Source organism: Bos taurus, chromosome 12, assembly GCF_002263795.3.
Source record: "Bos taurus isolate L1 Dominette 01449 registration number 42190680 breed Hereford chromosome 12, ARS-UCD2.0, whole genome shotgun sequence".
NCBI lineage: Eukaryota > Metazoa > Chordata > Mammalia > Artiodactyla > Bovidae > Bos > Bos taurus.
In genome coordinates this window covers 25,622,623-25,641,726 of record NC_037339.1, presented here as the reverse complement: position 1 = coordinate 25,641,726, position 19,104 = coordinate 25,622,623, and the positions used below count along the sequence as shown (strand labels likewise).

The window sequence follows — 19,104 nt, the reverse complement described above, 5'->3', positions numbered from 1 at the left end:
AGATGAGGGGAAATTGCTGCCGTTTATGGAGGCAGCTATGCAGAAGAGAATGTTTAGGCTACTGTGGAGATGTGGAATTTGAGGGCCAATTAAGTCAGAACTCCATCATCTGACCTCTGCCACCTTCGTTAGCCAGCAGCTCCAAGATCACTAACCTAATTGCAATTAACTGCTTGTATATGTATTTCTTTCTTTTCTTTTTAATACTTATTTTTATTTGACTATGGGGTCTTAGTTACAGCATGTGGGACCTAGTTCCTCGACCAAGGATTGAATCTTAGGCCACCTGCACTGGGAGCTCAGAGTCTTAGCCACTGGACCACGTGGAAATCCCTGTGTACGTATTTTTTAAATGCCTATTTTTCCTACTTGAATGTCCCTCCATGGAGGTATGCGTCTTCCTGTTCCCTGGCACAGTCCCTGGCAGGCAAGCAGTAAACCTCTCTCCCCAGTTCACACTTTATATAGTCTAGTGGTCAAAAGTCTGAGGTGTGGAGTGGAGCAGAGCGAGGTTGTGACCTTGACTCCTCTACTTAAGAGTGATGATGGCCTTGAGTGGGTCTTTCAACTTCTAGGCACCCAGTATGCTCACCTGTGAAATGGGACAGGAACAGACTTTACCCCACATGGCTGTTGTGAAGATGAAATGAGATACTGAGTGTAAAGTCTTAGCACGGGATGAGCACACAGGTGATTCACCATAGCAGCAGATCTTAGCAGTCGTTACTGGGAATGGGAGTTGGGTTCTTCATCTGTTTTTATTATTTTTTAAAAATATTTATTTATCTGCCTGCACTTGGTCTTTGTGGCATGCGGGATCCAGTTCCCTGACCAGGGGTTGAACCTGGGCCCCCTGCATTGGGAGCTTGGCGTCTTAGCCACTGGACTGCCAGGGAAGTTCCTGTTCATCTGCTTTTAAACTTGAAAGTTCACTGAGATCACGTGGGGGAGCTGGTGGCAATGCAGACCTGCACTCTGTCACCAGTCACCAGATTTTGATTTGGTGAGGCTGCAGGGAAGTTCAGAAATTTACATTTTTAACCAGCATCTGGGAGTAATTCTGATGCAGGGCGTCTCTGGACCACCCTTGGAGAAACACTGCTTTAGAAAGAGAATCCTCATTTCCCAGATTTCCGAAGAGATGGACAAACTAATAGTCAAGTAATGCATGACTCTTTGGGTTGGATAATGAAAGTAAAAGAACAATTAGCATCTGGAGATGGGAGAAATTGAATATATTTCATTAAAATTCCACCCTGAATAGCCAACAAAATTTATATTACTCCCATATTCACTAGTGACAGCTCCCTGATGCCAGTCTCTGTCCCCTTAATTCTTTCAATACCGTCCCCTTAACAGTGGGATCAAGAAAGCATGGGGGTTGGTGGTAAGAATGTCTCTGATCTGTAAAATCAGTCTTCGTTATGATCATTTTTATGCTGAGGGGCTGGTGTCTTGAAAACTCACAATGAAATTTATCCTTTTAGCTTTTAGATCAGATTATTGGGATGTAAATTGGGAGACTAAGTCTAAAAGGCCTTCCATTTTCTTTTTTTTTTCTCCAAGTAAAAGCTTTCCAACACCAAGTGTTATCGATAAGTCATGCAAGTGTAAATGCTCCTTATGACTGTGTTGGCCTGGTCCATGGTCTTAACCACAGCCCTAGATTTCCTGAGTTCTTTTCCTGTCCTCCTGCCTCGGGTTTTTATTTGCTAATAAGTTAAGTGCTCCTAATGGTACATTAACCCTGACAGATCAACTTAAAAGACCAGTTTCCAGCTAGTTACTGAAGTACAGCTGGAAACTAGCCTTTAAGGGTTTTTGTTTTGTTCTTTAAGAAAATGAAAAAGAAGGAAAAGAAGTGTTCATATTCACTCATGCATGAGTGCTTGGAGCTCAGGACACCCTGAAGTCGGAACCCCTCTTACCAGCAGATTCTCTGGTTTGATGTCACGGTGGACGATGTTGAGGCTGTGCAGGTATTTGATGGCGCTGGCCAGGTTGTACAGCATCCCACTGGCATCTCGCTCAGTGTATTTGTTAGTGGAGGTGATGGCATCGAAGAGGTCTCCTCCCTGAGAGAGAACAGCAGGAGGAAAAGTGGATTAACAGATGGTCCAGTGGGGCCCAGCCTGGAGAGGCGCCCGACACGCTATGTGCGCGGGGTTTTTGGGTTCCAAGAGCTTCCCCTGTCACTGCCCTCTCAAAGGCCCAGGAACCCTATGGTGGTTTCTGCCCCAACTGCAAGAGCCAGTGACATTTCCTCCAGAGAGCAAAGGAAGAAGGAGAGGACTCTGCCATTAAACTCCCAACTCGGGGTGGGGAAGCGGAGCTGGGTCTCCAGGGCAGAGACCTTGGGGCACCGGCTATGCTGGTGGCATGTGCTACACCAACTGCCAGCAGAAGTTCAGATTCATAATCCCAAGTCTCCTGAAACGAGAAACATACCACAGACTGCAACCTGAACAAAACGTTCTGCGGCCCTGTGAACTTCACACACACACAGTTCTCGTCATTCTCTAGATTTAGGTCTCTTGGAGTGGGTGTCACGTCTTCTTTTTCAATAATGTGCCTCCTTGTAAGGAGCAGAGAAAAGGACCAGAAACTGTCACCCCAGAGATGAAAGAGAGGGAGGAGGATGGAGACATTTCAAAGAAAGTTTTCTAGGTCCATTACTCATCCGAACTTTTGTTTCCACTGTTCTGGGCTAATTTATTGTTATTTGGTGAAGCAAAGATTTCAGGCTCCAATTTTAGATCCATTTATTTGAAGGCCTTTCAGAGAAGTTGGGTCTGATTTACTGACAATGTGTGCACCCTCTTTGCACACGAGGCCCCAAAGAGCCGAGCTCCCCCTGCCAGAGGCTGTGTTCATCTGTTATCTAAAGGGCTAAGAGATTTAATTTGTTTGTTTGTTTGTTTTTTTAATAGCAAACACAAACTAGAGCACCTGTAGGCTGACCATTTTCAAATCCCACTCCCTAACCTGGCCCTCTGTGACCCTGTACAATCCCCGCTCGGGGGAAGGGGTATCTTCCTCTGACCCTCAGCCTCAGCAGTTCCTGAACTAAGAAGATACTTTTTTTTTTTTTCAAAACGAACACTGTCTCTCCCAGTGTTCTGCCTCTCAAAGGCGAGGCTGTGCAGCTTTGCAGGTTGTTCCCGTGCCACCTGGGGAGATGGGGTTTGCACTGCAGTCCACGTGGACAGCACCCCTGACCGTGTGTAGGGCCGTAGGAGGTGACCCTGCCAAGACTCTACCATTGTCCTCGTTGTCTAAACTCAAGACAGCCTGTAATCTCATTCCTTCTTCTCCGCCTTCAACAAAGCAGTCAAAAGGTCCTCTAAGACCTGCCTCTGACACAGCTTTCTGGGCCGTCTCAGGCTCTCTATGCAAAGACCTTGTGTACGATCGTCACCTCCCACACCGCAGGTCAATGTTTCCTATCTTTCACTCGTCATGAAATCAGCGTTCTGTTCCCATGGTTCTCCCTGCTCTGCCCCAGCCTTCACTTCAACTTGCTTAACTTCATCTCCTGTCTCACCTGGAGCAGCTGCCTTTATGCACCACGTAACGTGGGTCTTCCCTGGTCACCCAGACAGACTGAACCCTCCCCCGAGTCCACACTCCAAGCCCATCCCAGAGTCCCCTCCACACTCTTTGTCTTTCTGGCTCCCGCTGATCTCTCAGTGCCGGCCCAAGGGCTGCCCCTGCACAAGGCCTTCCTTCCTCTGGACACACAGGCAGTGTGCACGCGTTCACTTCTGCAGCTAGAAGTCTAAAGTCCCATTATTGGTACTTATGAAATTTCACCTTTAAGAATGGTTTTACTGTTCACTCACTTCACTGTTTTCTGGAACACAGACCTTACTTATCCAATGGCATCAGTCCACCCTGGGCCCCCTGATGGACTCTCAGGGTTTGACAAACTAAATTCCTCAGGGGGGTGTCATGGGAGCTTTTCAGGTCAAACGTGGGGCTAGCCTTCTCTTCTGAGATGCTTCCAGACCTGGTCTCACAGCCATTCTCGGTCAGACTAAATGCAGGGGTACGATACAGTGGTGGGGAAGGGAACAGCGACTCCAGTATTCTTGCCTGGAGAATTCCATGACAGAGGAGCTTGGTGGGTTACAGTCCATGGGGTCGGAAAGTATCAGACACGACTGAGTGACTCACACACACACACACACACACACACACACACCCACCCAGTGGCTCAGTTGAGGAGTCCCCATGCTGAGTTTTGCAGGCACAGTCCAGGCTTGTTAGACTGGTCACCCGGAGAGAATGCACAAAGGCTAAGTGCTACTTCGCTACTGTCACCTGACTAAGCATATTACTGACAATCGGATTAAGCTTTCCCACAAACTGTGTTCTGAACTATTAAGCCTTTTCCTCTTTTATACCTCATCTTCAAATTTAATTTAGCTCTCCAAAACCCAGCCAATAACAGGGGGTTGCTAATTAGTTTTTAATGGCACCCAGAGGGGTAAGCAGGAATGATTTGAAGCTCTTGCTTTAAAAATTAAAGTCATTGTGAAATTACTATTCTTGGTCCTAGATAAAGTATAATTTACAATGTTGTAATTACCAAACTTTATTTGGTAATAAAGCATCAATATGAAAATTTTCTGAATAATGAAACTGACCTTTCTTGGTTGGAATAAGCGATCAACATTTTTATCTCCCTCAATCTCAACCATGACCATAACCTGGTGTTAGTACAAACTAAAAAGCCTTCACCCTCAGAGAAAAAAAATCTGAACTTGAAGTAGAAAAAAAACCAGACTTTATCTATAAATATAGACTAATCACTAAGTTAAAAGAAGGCCAATAGATCTAAAACAAAGTATAAAGAATGAAAATTTAAAGTCCCTAGAATTAACATTTTTCTATACAGTAAATGATTGGTTAATTAAATGCTTTGTTGGCTTTAAATCTTTGCAGAAGGAAATCCCACCTTCCAGCTGCCACCAGCTCAGCTGAGTGATTCTAAGTAGAATTCCTGGAACCCTGGGTGCTCGGCACACCCTGATGGAGAAAACGATCTGAATAATTTACAACTAAAGTAGAAATTACTCACGCCTTTGGTCAGATTAACATAATAGAAAAGCCTTGAGCAAAGTACAGCTTTATGAAAATAAAACATTCAATTTTCAAAACTTCTAATTAAGAAAATTTCACATATGGAAGTAGAGGAAATAGGTGGGCTACCTTTCACATAGATTCAACCATCATCAACATCTGGCCATTCCTATGTTATATGATTGACTAGAATAAAAACATAATTTTATGTGGTGGGATGAGATTGTACCCGTCACTGAGAGGCAGTATTCACATTATTATTAACAGGGTGCTGTTTTTCTATTACCCTGGAGTCTAAAAGTTCAAAGCTTGTTTTTATGATAACGAATGATACTTTTGGAGTAGTTCCTGGAAAAGTGAGCAGTTTCTGCTGGAGTAACAACAATCATACTGGTATCTAACAGTTTGTGTCACAGAAGCTGGTGAAAGGGATTTCTTTTACCTTCAGAACAACATTCCTAGCAATATCTCATTTCACACAGGAGGGGCCTGAGGTACAGAGCGGTAGACCCAAGGTCAGGGACTATTTCGGTCCAGGCTGAGACTTGAACTATGGGGATACAATTCTAATGTTAAGACTCTTAACCGTTATGCCAGTGCACAGCAATGAGATTGAATACTGCTGAGAGGAAATGAAGGAGAGAGCTCCATCATACAGGAAAGTGAGGTGCTGTATATAGGTTTACCTCTTTTACCAAAACACACACCTTTACTAATTCCATGACAAGATACAGCTCAGTTGGCACGTCCATCTCTTCGATCAGAAGAACAATATTGGGGTGCTTCACTCTTCTCAAGATAGACACCTCATTCTGGATCATGTGTTCCTATTCAAGAGAAAGTTATCTCCATCAAGACACACAGCAAAACAATGAAGGGCTAACTCATATTAACAAAACCATACTATTTAAGGGTTTCCCAGGTGGCTCAGGTGGTAAAAAGTCTGTCTGCAATTCGGGATACCTGGGTTCGATCCCTGGGTCAGGGAGATCCCCTGTAGAAGGGCATGGGAACCCACTCCAGTACTCTTGCCTGGAAAATCCTATGGACCAAGGAGCTTGGGTGGGCTACATACAGTCCATGGGGTCACAAAGAGCTGGACTCAACTGAGCGACTAACACTTAACTTATACTATTTAAAGATCAAGGGAGGTCTATTTTGCTAAAATATAATGTCTATCTTAAATTCTGATATTCGTATAGCCTGCTGCTGCTGCTGCTAAGTCACTTCAGTCGTGTCTGACTCTGTGCGACCCCATAGACGGCAGCCCACCAGGCTCCCCCGTCCCTGGGATTCTCCAGGCAAGAACACTGGAGTGGGTTGCCATTTCCTTCTCCAATGCATGAAAGTGAAAAGTGAAAGTGAAGTCGCTCAGTCGTGTCCAACTCTTAGCCATGGACTATAGCCCACCAGGCTCCTCCGTCCATGGGATTTTCCAGGCAAGAGTACTGGAGTGGGTTGCCATTGCCTTCTCTGTCATATAGCCTAGAATGGCAAAAGATATTGAAGGTCCTTAGAAGATGCTTGTAATTTCAGAACCTACCATGGTTCTGAATGTGGAAGGATGAAATGAAACTTAGATCACAAAAGTAAGAGAAAAAGTAAATACAAGAGCAAAGGGAAGGAACTGAAATAATATCCCATTATTTCATCTGACTTTGATACCAGGAATATTTATAGAATAAAATTATATCCTAATAAGTATATAACATTCTACTTTACCAAAACACAACTCCCAGGGTGAACTTATGTTTATTTGGGGGCTCATCTTGTGTTTTTCTTTCTACCTCCAAAATAATATATTTTCAAAAGAAGAAAACCTTATACATACTTTGCCTCGACACTTGCTTTTCTTGATAATTTTCAGAGCATACTCCCTAGCAGTCGACCTGCAAAGAAGAAGTTTTGTTTTTTTTTAATAAATGTAATTTCAGATGTGTTGAATCATCTTATTAAGGATTCACTCGTACCCCATTGATCTGGCATCGTGGTGTAAATATTTTGTAAAAAATTCTGTTTTCCGTTTTTAAAAGAAACATGTGAATTTTAAGGGGTTGACCAAGTGTAAGGACAAAACCAACATGATAGCTCAGAAACATCACAAGCTGTTACAGCTGCCATAATTGTAGTAAACTTACTGCTGCTGCTGCCCCCGTGGGTAACTCCTCCTTGCAGGTGGCTGTGCCCTGTTCCTCCCTCTAAAGTGGACATGAAATAGGGGTGAGTTTCTGCCCTTCTCCATTTCTCTTGGGTTATCCAAGAAGTGAGTTTTCTGAATGGTTCTCACGGTCACACTGATAACATTCAATACGCAGTTCACCCTCTTTAGACTTGGGCTGTGTGCAGCTCTGTGTGTTCTGGTGGAGAACTCATGAATGAGGTGTTCAAGGAGTATAGCAAGGGATACAGTCGTTATCTGAGCATCCTGTGACCTCTTGAGCCTTTCAAAAAAATATTTATTTATTTGGCTGTGCCGGGTCTTTGCTGTGGCACGAGGGGTCTTCGATCTTCGTTGTGGTATCCAGGTTCTTCAGTTGTAGCTTGCAAACTCTTAGTTGTGGCATTTGGGATCTAACGTTCCTTGACCAGGGATCAAACCCAGGCCCCCCTGCATTTGGAGCGTGGAGTCTTAGCCATAGGCCCTCTCATTCAATAGAAATGAAATGGAGGTGACAGTTATAAACAGCTCATGTTCCCAAAGCCACCTGGCAGTGCTAAAATCAGAACTTGAGTTCTTGGGGTCTCTGCTTCTCATACAGCCCAGCCAACACTGCCCGTCCTCCGTCGTGGGCGTGGGAGGGCGGGCTTAGTCATACCGAACCTTTAAATAGCTACTAACTTATGTGAACATGTCTAAGATACTGTAGTGCCAATAGTGACGGTCCACTGTCAAAGGACACCGTGCACACTTAACAATCATCAGGAACCCCTACTTCACAATCATTTCTACTTCAGACCTAGTTGGGAAACCAAGAGAGTTTAGCTTCTTGCCTGTAGATAAAGGCCAATTTTAGGGATACAAATGAATACAATGGGAGTGAAGTTGATTAAGAACAAAATTTCAAAATAGGGTTTTAAAAGTTTCACTTTGGAGAATCAAAGGGGAATTTCCTAGTCGGATGTTATGGTAAGAGCAAGAGAGTGATGTGCCTATAAATTAAGAGGCCAGATAGTAACAATGTGTTTCAAGCATTTTAGAAACCATTCATGTTGTTTGCTTCTCTTTTTAAAATACTTATTTATTTACTTGGCTGTGCCAGGTCTTAGCTGTGGCATGTGGGGTCTTTAGCTGTGGCATGTGGATCGAACCCAGATGCCTGCGCTGGGAGTGTGGCGTCTCAGCCACTGGACCACCAGGGAAACCCTCCTGTCGTTTACTTCTAAAACTCCTCCTTCCACTGCACTTCCAGGACCCTTCAGGGTACTAGCTTGCAGAATAAAATAAACATTGACCAAGCTGTTATAATTGTATCTAATGAGAAAGTCTAGAGGCTTCCCAGGCGGAGCAGTGGTGAAAAACCCGCCTGCCAATGCAGGAGACTCACATCACAGAAGGATCGCAGGGACTCTATAAGCGGCTCTTTTTAAGAGGCTTCTGAAGAGTTTCATCCGCAACCATGAAAATATTTAATCAAGAGGAAAACTAAAAGCTGATGTGTTTCTGGGTTCTGCATTTCACAAATCACACACAAAATTATAATAAAGCAAATCTGAGACTGGAATATATGAGCAGTTTCCAATCTAGTCTGGGATGTTTCATCTGATTGCAGGGAATCTGGATTCCAGGACTGAAAGCTTTGATAAGAGCCAGCAGTACCGGGCAGGGCAAGAGAGGTAAGACAGTGTTTGGGAAGGTGCTGGTTAGAAGAGCGGAAATTTCTTGGCTGTCTCTTCCCCACGGTTACCACCTGATCCTCCATTTCCCTGGAATGAGCAACATTAAAGCTTTGCTATACTCAAAACAGAAAGCTGGAGTGGGACCCAGGCAGGCTGACTCCTCCTCTACAGCCAGACACACAAGCAGCAAAATCCCGAGCAAATAAGTGAGCGTGTTGGCTTCCAGGACACCAGGCAACCAGGTTGCGTGCTGAGCCTACAGCTGAGGGGCAAAATGCAAGCAAAGCTGGGCTGCAGCGGCCTATAGCTTCCTAGGAAGAGGCCCTTGTGGGCTGACTACCCAGAATCTTACAAAATAGGAGTCAACACTCACTCAGATTTACCCACATTTTGTATCAGACAAAGAGCCCTGTGGAGGAACCACCAAAATTAATACTGCAAGTTTTTTTTTTTTCCTGCATTCTTTGAGAATAGAACTATAAAGTCATAATAAAATCCTTAATTACTAGAAATGCATGTTTATAAGGAAAGGGGATGAATCTGGAATATAAGACTAAAAACAGGTGTTAGGATTAAATGTCCACCGTAAGAATAAACACGTCATGGCTTGCTTTCAGTTGGTAAAAGAAAACATTTGGCAAGAAATAAAACCTCAAACAAAGTATCTGCCTTCCTCCATACTCTAAACTCTGAGGACCGCTGTGCCCGTGTCAGCATCCAGTAAGCAGGCGCGTGGTTCTTTGTCGGCTGCACGGGTGATAACAGACCTGGCCTTTGACCTCAAGGAGTCTACAGTTCAGTGTGTAGAGGACAGAAGACACCTGGGTTGCTGGGGAACATCCAGGCCGTTTGCTCGTATGTTCCTGAAATTATAGCCTTGACCGTTCCTGCAATCATAGAAACCTCAAAGGCCAAAGCCAAAGTGGCAGCACGAGACAAGCCTGGTTTTCCTCCTTGTCCGTAGGAGCTCAGTTTGTAAGGTCATGTTCCTATTCAGTTTGACTCCAGGCTAGAGCTCGAACTACTAGGGAGAAATGTCTGAACTTTACAAATTGGAACTAAATCTAGCCTTTCAGGGTTGTACTGATGATGGTTTGGAGAACGCTATCTTGTTTAACGCGATGATTCCGGGCCCCAGGACAGTCTTCTCACCGCTTCCCTCAGCCCTGGAGGGCTGCAGAATGCTAATGAAAAGGGCACGCTGGACCAAAGGGATTTTTGTTGTTTGCTCTGTTTTGATAATTTTTATGAAGATTATGTGGAAGAGGAAACATGGTTTCCCAGGCATTCTTCTGCCGCAGCCTTTATTGACTGTCATGGCGATCCTTTGCTTATGGGTGAGGTCCTCAAGCAGAGCGGCGGTGTGACTCTCTTTGTGCCCCGGAAATGCCAGGAGAGGCCTGAACTAGCAGGGCCTCCAAACACGTTGGTGGAGCTGGGAGAACTCCAGAGGCTGGTGGCGCTTAGGACATGACAGGGAGACCCTGTCTCCTTGAGGAGTGAGTCCACAGCAACCTTTGCTTACCCAGTAATTAAAGCTGAATCAGGGCCTCCTCTGTGAGCAGAGAACGGAGGCACCCCAGAAGCGTCTTGTGACATCTCCGGAGTGGAGCTGTATTTTGAATTTGAACTTGGGCCCTGTGGCTATCAGGGGTCAGAGCATCCTTAGGGAGGAAAGCACACTGTCAGCTGAGACACTTAAAATCCTTCCCATTGACTCATCCTCCAAATCTCACTTCAGAAGCAAATGCCTCCAATTACAGGTGTACAGTTCTTCAAACGTCTGAGGACTTTCTAGGTGGATGCACCCATGTCGCTGATACTGCAGTCTCAGCTCGTTCTTTGGGTTTGGGCCTGTCTCACACCATTGCCAGAGCCAATGCTTTCAACGTGCAGTTCTTTTATTTTATCCTATTAATATCCTATTAATTTTATTTATTTATTTTTTTGACTGTGCTGGGTGTTCTTTGCTACTCAAAGACTTTCTCTAGCTGTGGTGAGCAGGGGCTACCCTTCATTGAGGTGCGTGGTCTTCTCATTGTAGTGGCTTCTCCTGTTACAGAGCATGGGCTTTGGGCACATGGGCTTCAGTAGTTATGGCTCGTGGGCTCCAGAGCGCTGGCTCAGTAGTTGGGGTGCACAGGCTTAGCCACTCCGTGGCATGTGGGATCGTCCCAGACCAGGGATTGAACTGGCGTCCCCTGCACTGCCGGGCAGACCCCTAACCACTGGACCACTGGGGAAGCCCTCAACGTGTAGTTCTTTGTGTCTCCAGGTGGAGCAGGGAGAGAGGGAATCATGAGCGGCTACAGTTTTAACCCAGTTGAATCCTGTGCTGCCAAAACATGCAAGCAGTCAGGTGGGGAGGAGGGCCGGGAGCCACCCGAGACACCATGCCTGCTCACAACCGCATTACTGGTACCCGTGGCTTGACTGGTAATAATCCACACAGAGCCAGGCAGCCAAGGACGAAGGGCACCTCATCTCAAGCCCTCTGTCCATCCTCGGACCTCTTCTTAGCGCATTTCAGCCTTGTGAGTTTTCTTTGAGGCCTTGAAAGGCTCTACAAAACAGCTTCTAAAGTTCGCCAGCATCCTTCAGCACATCCTAAGGGCTCCCGAGGCCACTGAAGACAGCGCTACAGGGATACAGGCAGAAACCGAAATGGACCTGGCAGACCCCAGGATGGGATGTGTTGACACAGAATCGGGGGAGGGATGCGATGTCACCGCATCCATTGTTGCAGGAAACCCTCCCCTGTGACGGATCACTATTAACAGGAGGGGTAGACCTGCTCTTGTTCATCCACATCCATCCTTCCAAATATGGCATAAAGTCCCCACACAAGCAGTGTGTGCCACTCAACATTCTTAGCCCCCTTTTATTTTCCTGGACCTCTGGAAAGTATTAACAGATTGTTCCGGGATACTTCTGAGGAGAGGGGGCAGCTGCCATATGTCCTGGTTCAGCAGGAGTTGAATACTAACACTTCGGGAGCAACCTGGTGCTTAGACTCTGAAGGCGCGTACGAGGAGACCCGAGATGCAAACTCCTACAAAACGAACGCAGTCTAAACCAGAAATAAAGAAATTAATCCGGGATGAAGAAATGAGAAATTTCTATCCGGGAAGACCAGGGCCGTGGGACTAAGATGCCATCGTGATCTGAGGATGGGCACACGCCAGACTCAACAGATGATGCCCCTGGCAGGGAACCAGGCCCCCGCGGGGCAAGAGCACCGCGATGCCAAACATGGGGTTTTCTGCTGCAGCACACATTACATTTAGAGGGGTTGGCTTTCCTATCAGTAAAAGCACAATGAAAAACAAAATCACATACACACACACTTCCACCCATTACTGTGAGAATGGCTTTCCCGATTTCACTTCTGTCTCCTTTGTACAGGGACAAACGTGATGTGTGTGACTTCGGGCCTGATTGGAGGCAGAGGAGGGTGGAGCAGAGTGCTCCAGTGGCGCAGGGTTTGGAGCTGAACTAGCATCCATGCCTTGCCAAATAGAAATACTTAACTATCTGAGCGCTTACTGGTGGGCAATTAGCTTCTTCAGGCGTTCTTTATATAAAATGGAAATAGTTCCAACGCCATGGTATTATTATGATAGGTCAATAAAATATCCTCAGTTAAGGCCCTTGTATATAGTTTACATTCAGTAAACAGTGGCTGCTCCTGTCTGGGGAGGCGTGAGGCCCAGAAAAGTAGTGGGGCATTTTCTATGTTTGTCAGTCATGCAGCAAACTGTCCAGCTTTGTGGTGGGAGTGGGGCGGAGAGGAGGAGGGGGAAGAGGGCCTGGGAAGGTCAGCTAAGGCGATTCTCAAGCTGCTCCTCACTCACGCCTCTCCCCACCAAGGAGTGGCTGCTCAAGGCGGGGTGCCACCACGTCCGCAGGAATGGCTTGGCCCAGCTGGTAGGCTGGGAGGGGCCCAGTGTGAGACCCACTGCTCCAGGGGAGCCTAACGGGGGCTCCACTGCCTTAGTCAGGCAGAGGGTGAAGGGAAGCAATTCAGTGGACACTGGCCAAACTCAGGACCCTCGTGTCTGAGGCCCAGGCAGACGTCCAGCTCCAAAGTGACTTGAATCTTTGTTTCTAAGTCAAAGGCCTTGCAGAAAAATAAGTTCCGGGCTCTGCAGGTTAGAACTTTTAGTCTGAGGCATCTACTTCAAACGGAGGCAGAGCTTAGAGCCTTTGTGTTGAGAACTCCTCGGGCGCGCAGGCCGGAAAAAAGCACTGGGGAAGAAGATGCTCACCCCAGCCAGCCCCTGGAAGCCAGCGGACACGCTCCCTTAAGGAGCGAGGCACGTGCCTCCGGCTCTCCAATACCCTGCTCACCAGCCCTGAGAAGAAGCTGCTGGCCGATTGGGTCCTCCTGAAGTAAGGAATTTCAAATCTAGAGCTGGGCTCAGGTTTTGAGGCGGCCTTAATCTGGGCTATAACTATAACTTGTAACTTCTCCAACTAGTAGCCCCTGCTACTGTCCTTGATTAAGTACTGAGATCCTAGGGATAAACCTTTCACTCTAAGCCCTCCCCTTTGGCCCATAAGGGGGCCTGGCTCATTCATTTTAAAACATTTTAATGTATTAAATGCTATTTTTTGTGGGGATCAGTACAGTTGCATTGTGAAGCTTTTCGAAGTTCTTATATTTAATTTTATGACATATACATGTGAGAAATATATCAATACACCTAAGAATGTTCTGACATTTACAAAATGTCTCCCAAAAATGTAGAAAAAACGGTTAAGCTTTTTTTTTTTTAAACAAAATAAAAGGACTTACCTGAAAGAGCTGGCAACATTTTGCTGAGTACATTAAAAAGAAAAATCAAAGCTCTTAATTTATAGATTGTCCCCCCAGAAATCACTACATTTTTCAAGTCTGTTGTTAGATGAGCTGTTCTTTCTTTTACATTTTTTTTTTAACATCTGGAGTTGAGACATTAACCTATTCCATATGTGCCTCAGACCGCAAATAAAGACACAATCTCGGAAAACATAACCCCAAGTGTTTCCTTTAAAGCTCGATGCAAATGATATCTTTCTCACCTTTCTACACATTCCTTGACAACAGCAAAATTTCCATCTCCTATTGTCCTTCCGACTTTATATCGTTCTGTTATTGTGGCTGGAATCTGGAAGCCTTCCTCCGACACTTCTGAAAGAATCATTAGTATGTTTTTATTGGTAGAAAAGGGAACACAGATGTAGTGCCTAGGAGACGTTTAGAAGTATCATCTAATAGACTGGCACTGATTCAGAATCAATATGTCATTTTCTGGACAGGCAGGCCAGTCTCCCACCCCTAGCCCCTTGCTGACATTGTATAATCAACTGTTTCTACTAAGACAAATGATCAACTAAAAGGAAATGTAAAATCTACGGGGTCCACTCCCACCTATGTAAGACCAGCTAATGCTTTCTGCTGAAGCGGGTTGTCTGAGGAGGAAGTTTTGCTTTTCATTTCATGCCAATCTGATCAATAGCATTTATGAATACCCATGGTGTTCAGGGACATGACATTCCTAGGTAGGGAGGAAAATGCAGTTTGTAAGGGACTCTGGACCGCTTGACACCATACAAGCATGAAAAATGCCTGCTGTTTGGACACTTAGCTTTACTACATCCTGAAATAGAGATCTCCGTAAAATTCCTTATGTTAGAACTAAGCACTGATCACCGCCCCTCCCCAGTATCAATGAGCAGATTTTGGACAAATGTTCTCACCAGCAACCTGCGTAGCAGATGTTGAGTTAAAATTGCAGTATCTATTATGTCTGCGAACAGAACAGTTTTGTAGTTTCAATTATGTTAGTGCCACTAACACAACGCATTTTCCCCCTTAAAATGCATTTTGAAATATTTTACAAATGCCTAATAATGCTTTAAATATCTAAGGTCATAAAACTAAATAAGCCACACTTAGGTCACATAAATATCGTGGATAACCTTTAACATCTTAGGGGTATAAAAAGCCTTTTATAGCCGGGCTCTAAAATTTACATGCTTTAAAGTTATAAATCCTGGCTTCTCCCTCAGGCAACCTGAATACAAAATGTGGTGGAAGCCTAGTGCGTTTTCTAAATGTGCTCCTTCTCTGACCTTTAATCACAAACCAAGACTAAACATTTCTTCTCAAAATAAAATTAAAACCTTAGGTGGCAAAAGGGCTTTCTGGGCAATTTTCGTGTTCTCATTGAGTTTAGTCTGCAGGGCTGGAGAACGGTCAGTAGAAGCTCATAGCTGGCAGGCATCTGCTATAGGACCTTTATTTACTCTGTTTTGCGATCATCTCCACCCTGTACCACTCTGGATGCTTGAGTGGATGGGATTTCTGGAAAGTATTGTACAAATGTAGGACATTTGCTGCTGCTGCTTTTGTCCTTGGCACTCTGCAACCTCTTTAAAGGTGAGCTTTTACTTTTAACCCCCTAGAAGCCATCTCAGAGGCCTCTGAAGAAAGCGGGAGCTGGAGCCTTTCCTCCACTCGCTGCTCCACCTCACCCCAAAGAAGCCGTCATTTTGCCTCCGTCTGAAAGATGCAGCCTAGGGGTTTTTGTCTGGCTTATGGTTATTACAGGAGATGGCTGGAGAAGTTTCAAAGCCACTGTAAAGCACCCGAATTTACAAAACATCTCTCGGATGACACGGTCTTAAGGCTCTTTCCTGCACGGATAATAAAATTAACCATCCTTGTCTGTTGGAGGCAAGTCCGGTTTCAGATGGGAAATGGAAGGAGATGCTTCTGTGTTTCCATGAAGGGGACACCCATCTGGAGCACATGGCTTGGTTTTTTCCCCCCTGACTATATAAAAATGTATCTTTTAGGCCTCTGATTAAGAAGACGTAGCCACGGGCTTAGTCAAGGACCATTTTGTTTCATTAAGTAAATAAAACACATTGGAACAAAAGAAGACTTCTGGATGGCTGAATTTCATCCTTCTGGAAATACCAAAAAAGTCTGATATTGCATGGTAGTCAGGAAATAATCCTTGGGTCAGTCATGTATCGCATGTAACATAATGAAGTGTTTCCCCCAAGTGGGACTTGATTGGAAAATTAAATCCTATCCCTTCAAACAAATAAGGGGTACTGGTTCTCTAACAGTGGCTTGATTGTATCAGTTTTATACCTGAGTTCCTAAATACTTTCCCATAATTGATTTTAGCCTGACAATAACCTCCAGGGAGGAAACAAGCATGTATTAGGATAAAATCTCCATTTCATAGAAGAAAAACTAAGATGCAGAGGGCAGGAAAGGCTCATCCAAAACATTTCAGGAGTTAGCAGGAAACACTCATTCCATAACCCGAGTCACATGACCACTTTCTAAAGTGAATTCGAGGGAGGTCCAAAGAATATTTTTGCCATTTGCCATCAATTCAGTCTTTTTGTAAAGCCAGATGTTCGCATTTGACTTTACTGAAGTCTTAGTGCCTCTGCAGGGCTATCTCAGTCAAAAAGAGTAAACATGTCTCTCTTGTTATAGAAGTGCACCGAATTTGGAAAACAAAGGCAACAGTTAGCCCCTTTTATTTGCAAGGAGAGCAAGAGCTGGCCTTCTAAGAATGCTTACACCTTTGGAGGGTGGGAGAGGTCTCCACATTTGGCTGACTCCCTCTTCCCAGCCCCAGAGAGCAGATACCACCCCTGGTGAGAGCCACGTTCGGTCCCACCCCCTTGCAATGACCCTGAGCTGCTTCAGGGTCATTCTGCTGGAGAAATGTCAGTTTCCTGGACTAAATTTAGCCAACCCATTCTCCGTCTGGGTACAAGATACGCCTTCTCCTCGGACACCACATCCCAAGCTTACCACCTTCTCCGGGTCCGTCGTTCTCGTCCATCGAGCTGCAGACTTTGGTGGATGCAAGTGAAGTGGAGGAGCCGCCATGCTGAGAGCTCTGGAGGAAAACGGAAACAGAGAATAAAAACTGTCGATCCTGCCCCGTGTCTCCAGGTGCTGTGCCCAGCCCAGAAGCTCGGGCAGCAACTGCGCCCACTGCCCCGGAGGGGACTGGTCTCCACGTCCAGAAAGGGAGGTGCTCGACCACTCAACCGGGACTACCGCTCCCCACCAGCTTCTTAACCAACGATGGGTGGTGGTAACTGTGCTGGGCTCATCCTTGTCGATTTGGACGGTCCGTGACTTTCATTCCATTTTCTCAAAATTAGCATCCTGTTGCTCACTGTTTAGGTTTGGCAGATTTGAGGTGTCTCACCTCACTCTTCCACAGTCTATCTGCAAACAGCCTTCTTACAAGTGGTCACTCTGATCTTTTTTTTTATTCTTACCATGGAAAAATGTTTTTCTTCAGTTTGATTTTTATTGAATATCCTTTTAAAAAAATATTCAGCTTTGCCACATCCTTGGGGAAAGATTAAAGAGTAGGTTTGTTAATTCCACTTTGTGATAAAGACATAAGCACTAAGCAAGTTATTGATATGTTGTTATGTAACAAGAACATTTACTTATTATAATTACTTTTCTTCCTGAGGCAAAGATGAAACTAAAAGCCTAAGCCTTGTGATTCAAATTCTGGGTGTATTTGGACTCAAGATCCCTGAGAGCAAACAGGGTAACAACTATATTATAAAGCTCAGTGTGTGTGCTAAGTCGCTTCAGTCGTGTGTGACTCTTTGCGACCCCATGGACTGCAGCCCACCAGGCTCCTCTGTCCATGAGATTCTCCACGCAAGAATACTGGAGTGGGCCGCTATGCCCTCTTACAGGGTATAAAGCTCTGAGGACAAAACAATACCAAACATTTAATACTGGGATCAGCTACGAGGCAGTAATTTAACAATGAATCTTTCCATCTCTGCATCTATTCCTTGAGAAAACAACGTGCACATATCGATGCTGTTTCTAAGTAATGAACACAGCTTGTCCTAAAAGATCCTCCTTCTGTTTGCCTGGGTTTATCCACTTGGTTGGCCTGATGGGAGCCAGGAGGCGGTGAGGGGTGGCATTGGCTCGGGGTGCTGGCTGTCTGTGGAGCAGAGAGAAGGGAGAGAGAATCTGTAGCTGAATTAATAATGAAGTGGCGAGAAGCAATGTTGACCTACTTTTCCTCTGCTTACCTGTCTCCCTTCAACCGCCTCCCCATGCCCTCCAACCTTAAGTGTGCACAAAGCCGGAAGGAAGAGTTTTACATACAGTCATTGTGCCCAACAGCACCTTGCATGGGAAATTCAGAGGCTTTAGTTTTCACCCAAAGGATGAATATAACTGGGCAAATGCTACTTCAGTCATTGCGGGACCATTTGGGTCAACTGCACAGCATTCCCCGGGGTGTGTTAAGTTCATCAAAGCTGACGAACCGTGTTCCATGGGACAAGTTCATCAAAGCTGACGAACCGTGTTCCATGGGACAAGTTCGTCAAAGCTGACGGCTGCCATAATGGGGGCGAAAGTTAAACTCACAGCCATGACAGATCTGCTTCCTCATAAGACTTTCTGGAAGTTTGGTGGTTACTCTGGAAGTTTGGTGGTTAGTCTAGAAGTTTTGTGATTATTCTAGAAGTTTGGTGGTAGTCTGGGTCGTGTGCCCTTTATTCTCTAGGATCGTAAGAATCCCCCATCCATCAGCCTAGCCTGGTGACTTGAGCTGTTTCCATCCTCTCTCACTCAACTCCCCTTGTGGCCAGCAGCGCCCATTCGTCCTCTGTCAGGTCAGAAAGAGGGATTCAGACTGTGACCCTGTCAGATGGCTGTGACACTAACTGTAGCCACCGCCAACTCTGTCCAAGGCACTGTGAATGTATGAGCCTCTGGGCGTGCTCGTTTATGAATGTCTGTTTGTGAAAACCTTGTATTTATACTACAGGAATAGGAGGTTGAAACAAGGCAGATTTACAAGGTCAAGGTCTGGAGAAAAGAAACATTAGTGCTACCACATTTGAGGGGAAGGTGTGTTTTCCAGAACAGGGAGAGCTTTTATCCCTGGGGTCACTGCTTTTGCTGTAGACATAATCCTGTTCCAAGCAGAAAAACTGTCAAGAAATGTTTACAATGTAGAGCTTCTCTTCTGAGCCTTTCAATCCTCGAATTTCTTCCAGCAGCATCACAAATGGTGTTTAATAATGCAGACACATTGTGGTTTGGGATGGCAGGTGCTGTCCCATCATATGGTGTTTTAGAATACAAAGACACATTCTTTCAGAATC

At 45.3% G+C, this 19,104-nt stretch overlaps 1 protein-coding gene across 4 annotated transcripts in view; it reads right to left on the bottom strand.

The window, feature by feature from the left end:
- DCLK1 (doublecortin like kinase 1) overlaps window positions 1-19,104 on the bottom strand; it is a 354,917-nt gene that overhangs the window by 53,611 nt on the left and 282,202 nt on the right. For all 4 annotated transcript variants that reach the window (NM_001434816.1, XM_010810737.4, XM_024999951.2 and 1 more), the window contains 5 exons: window positions 16,751-16,838; window positions 13,987-14,095; window positions 6,917-6,974; window positions 5,793-5,912; window positions 1,929-2,075 (listed from right to left, as the gene is read on the bottom strand). In NM_001434816.1, coding sequence (NP_001421745.1) covers window positions 1,929-2,075; window positions 5,793-5,912; window positions 6,917-6,974; window positions 13,987-14,095; window positions 16,751-16,838 — 522 coding nt within the window. The remainder of the gene's footprint in view (window positions 1-1,928; window positions 2,076-5,792; window positions 5,913-6,916; window positions 6,975-13,986; window positions 14,096-16,750; window positions 16,839-19,104) is intronic.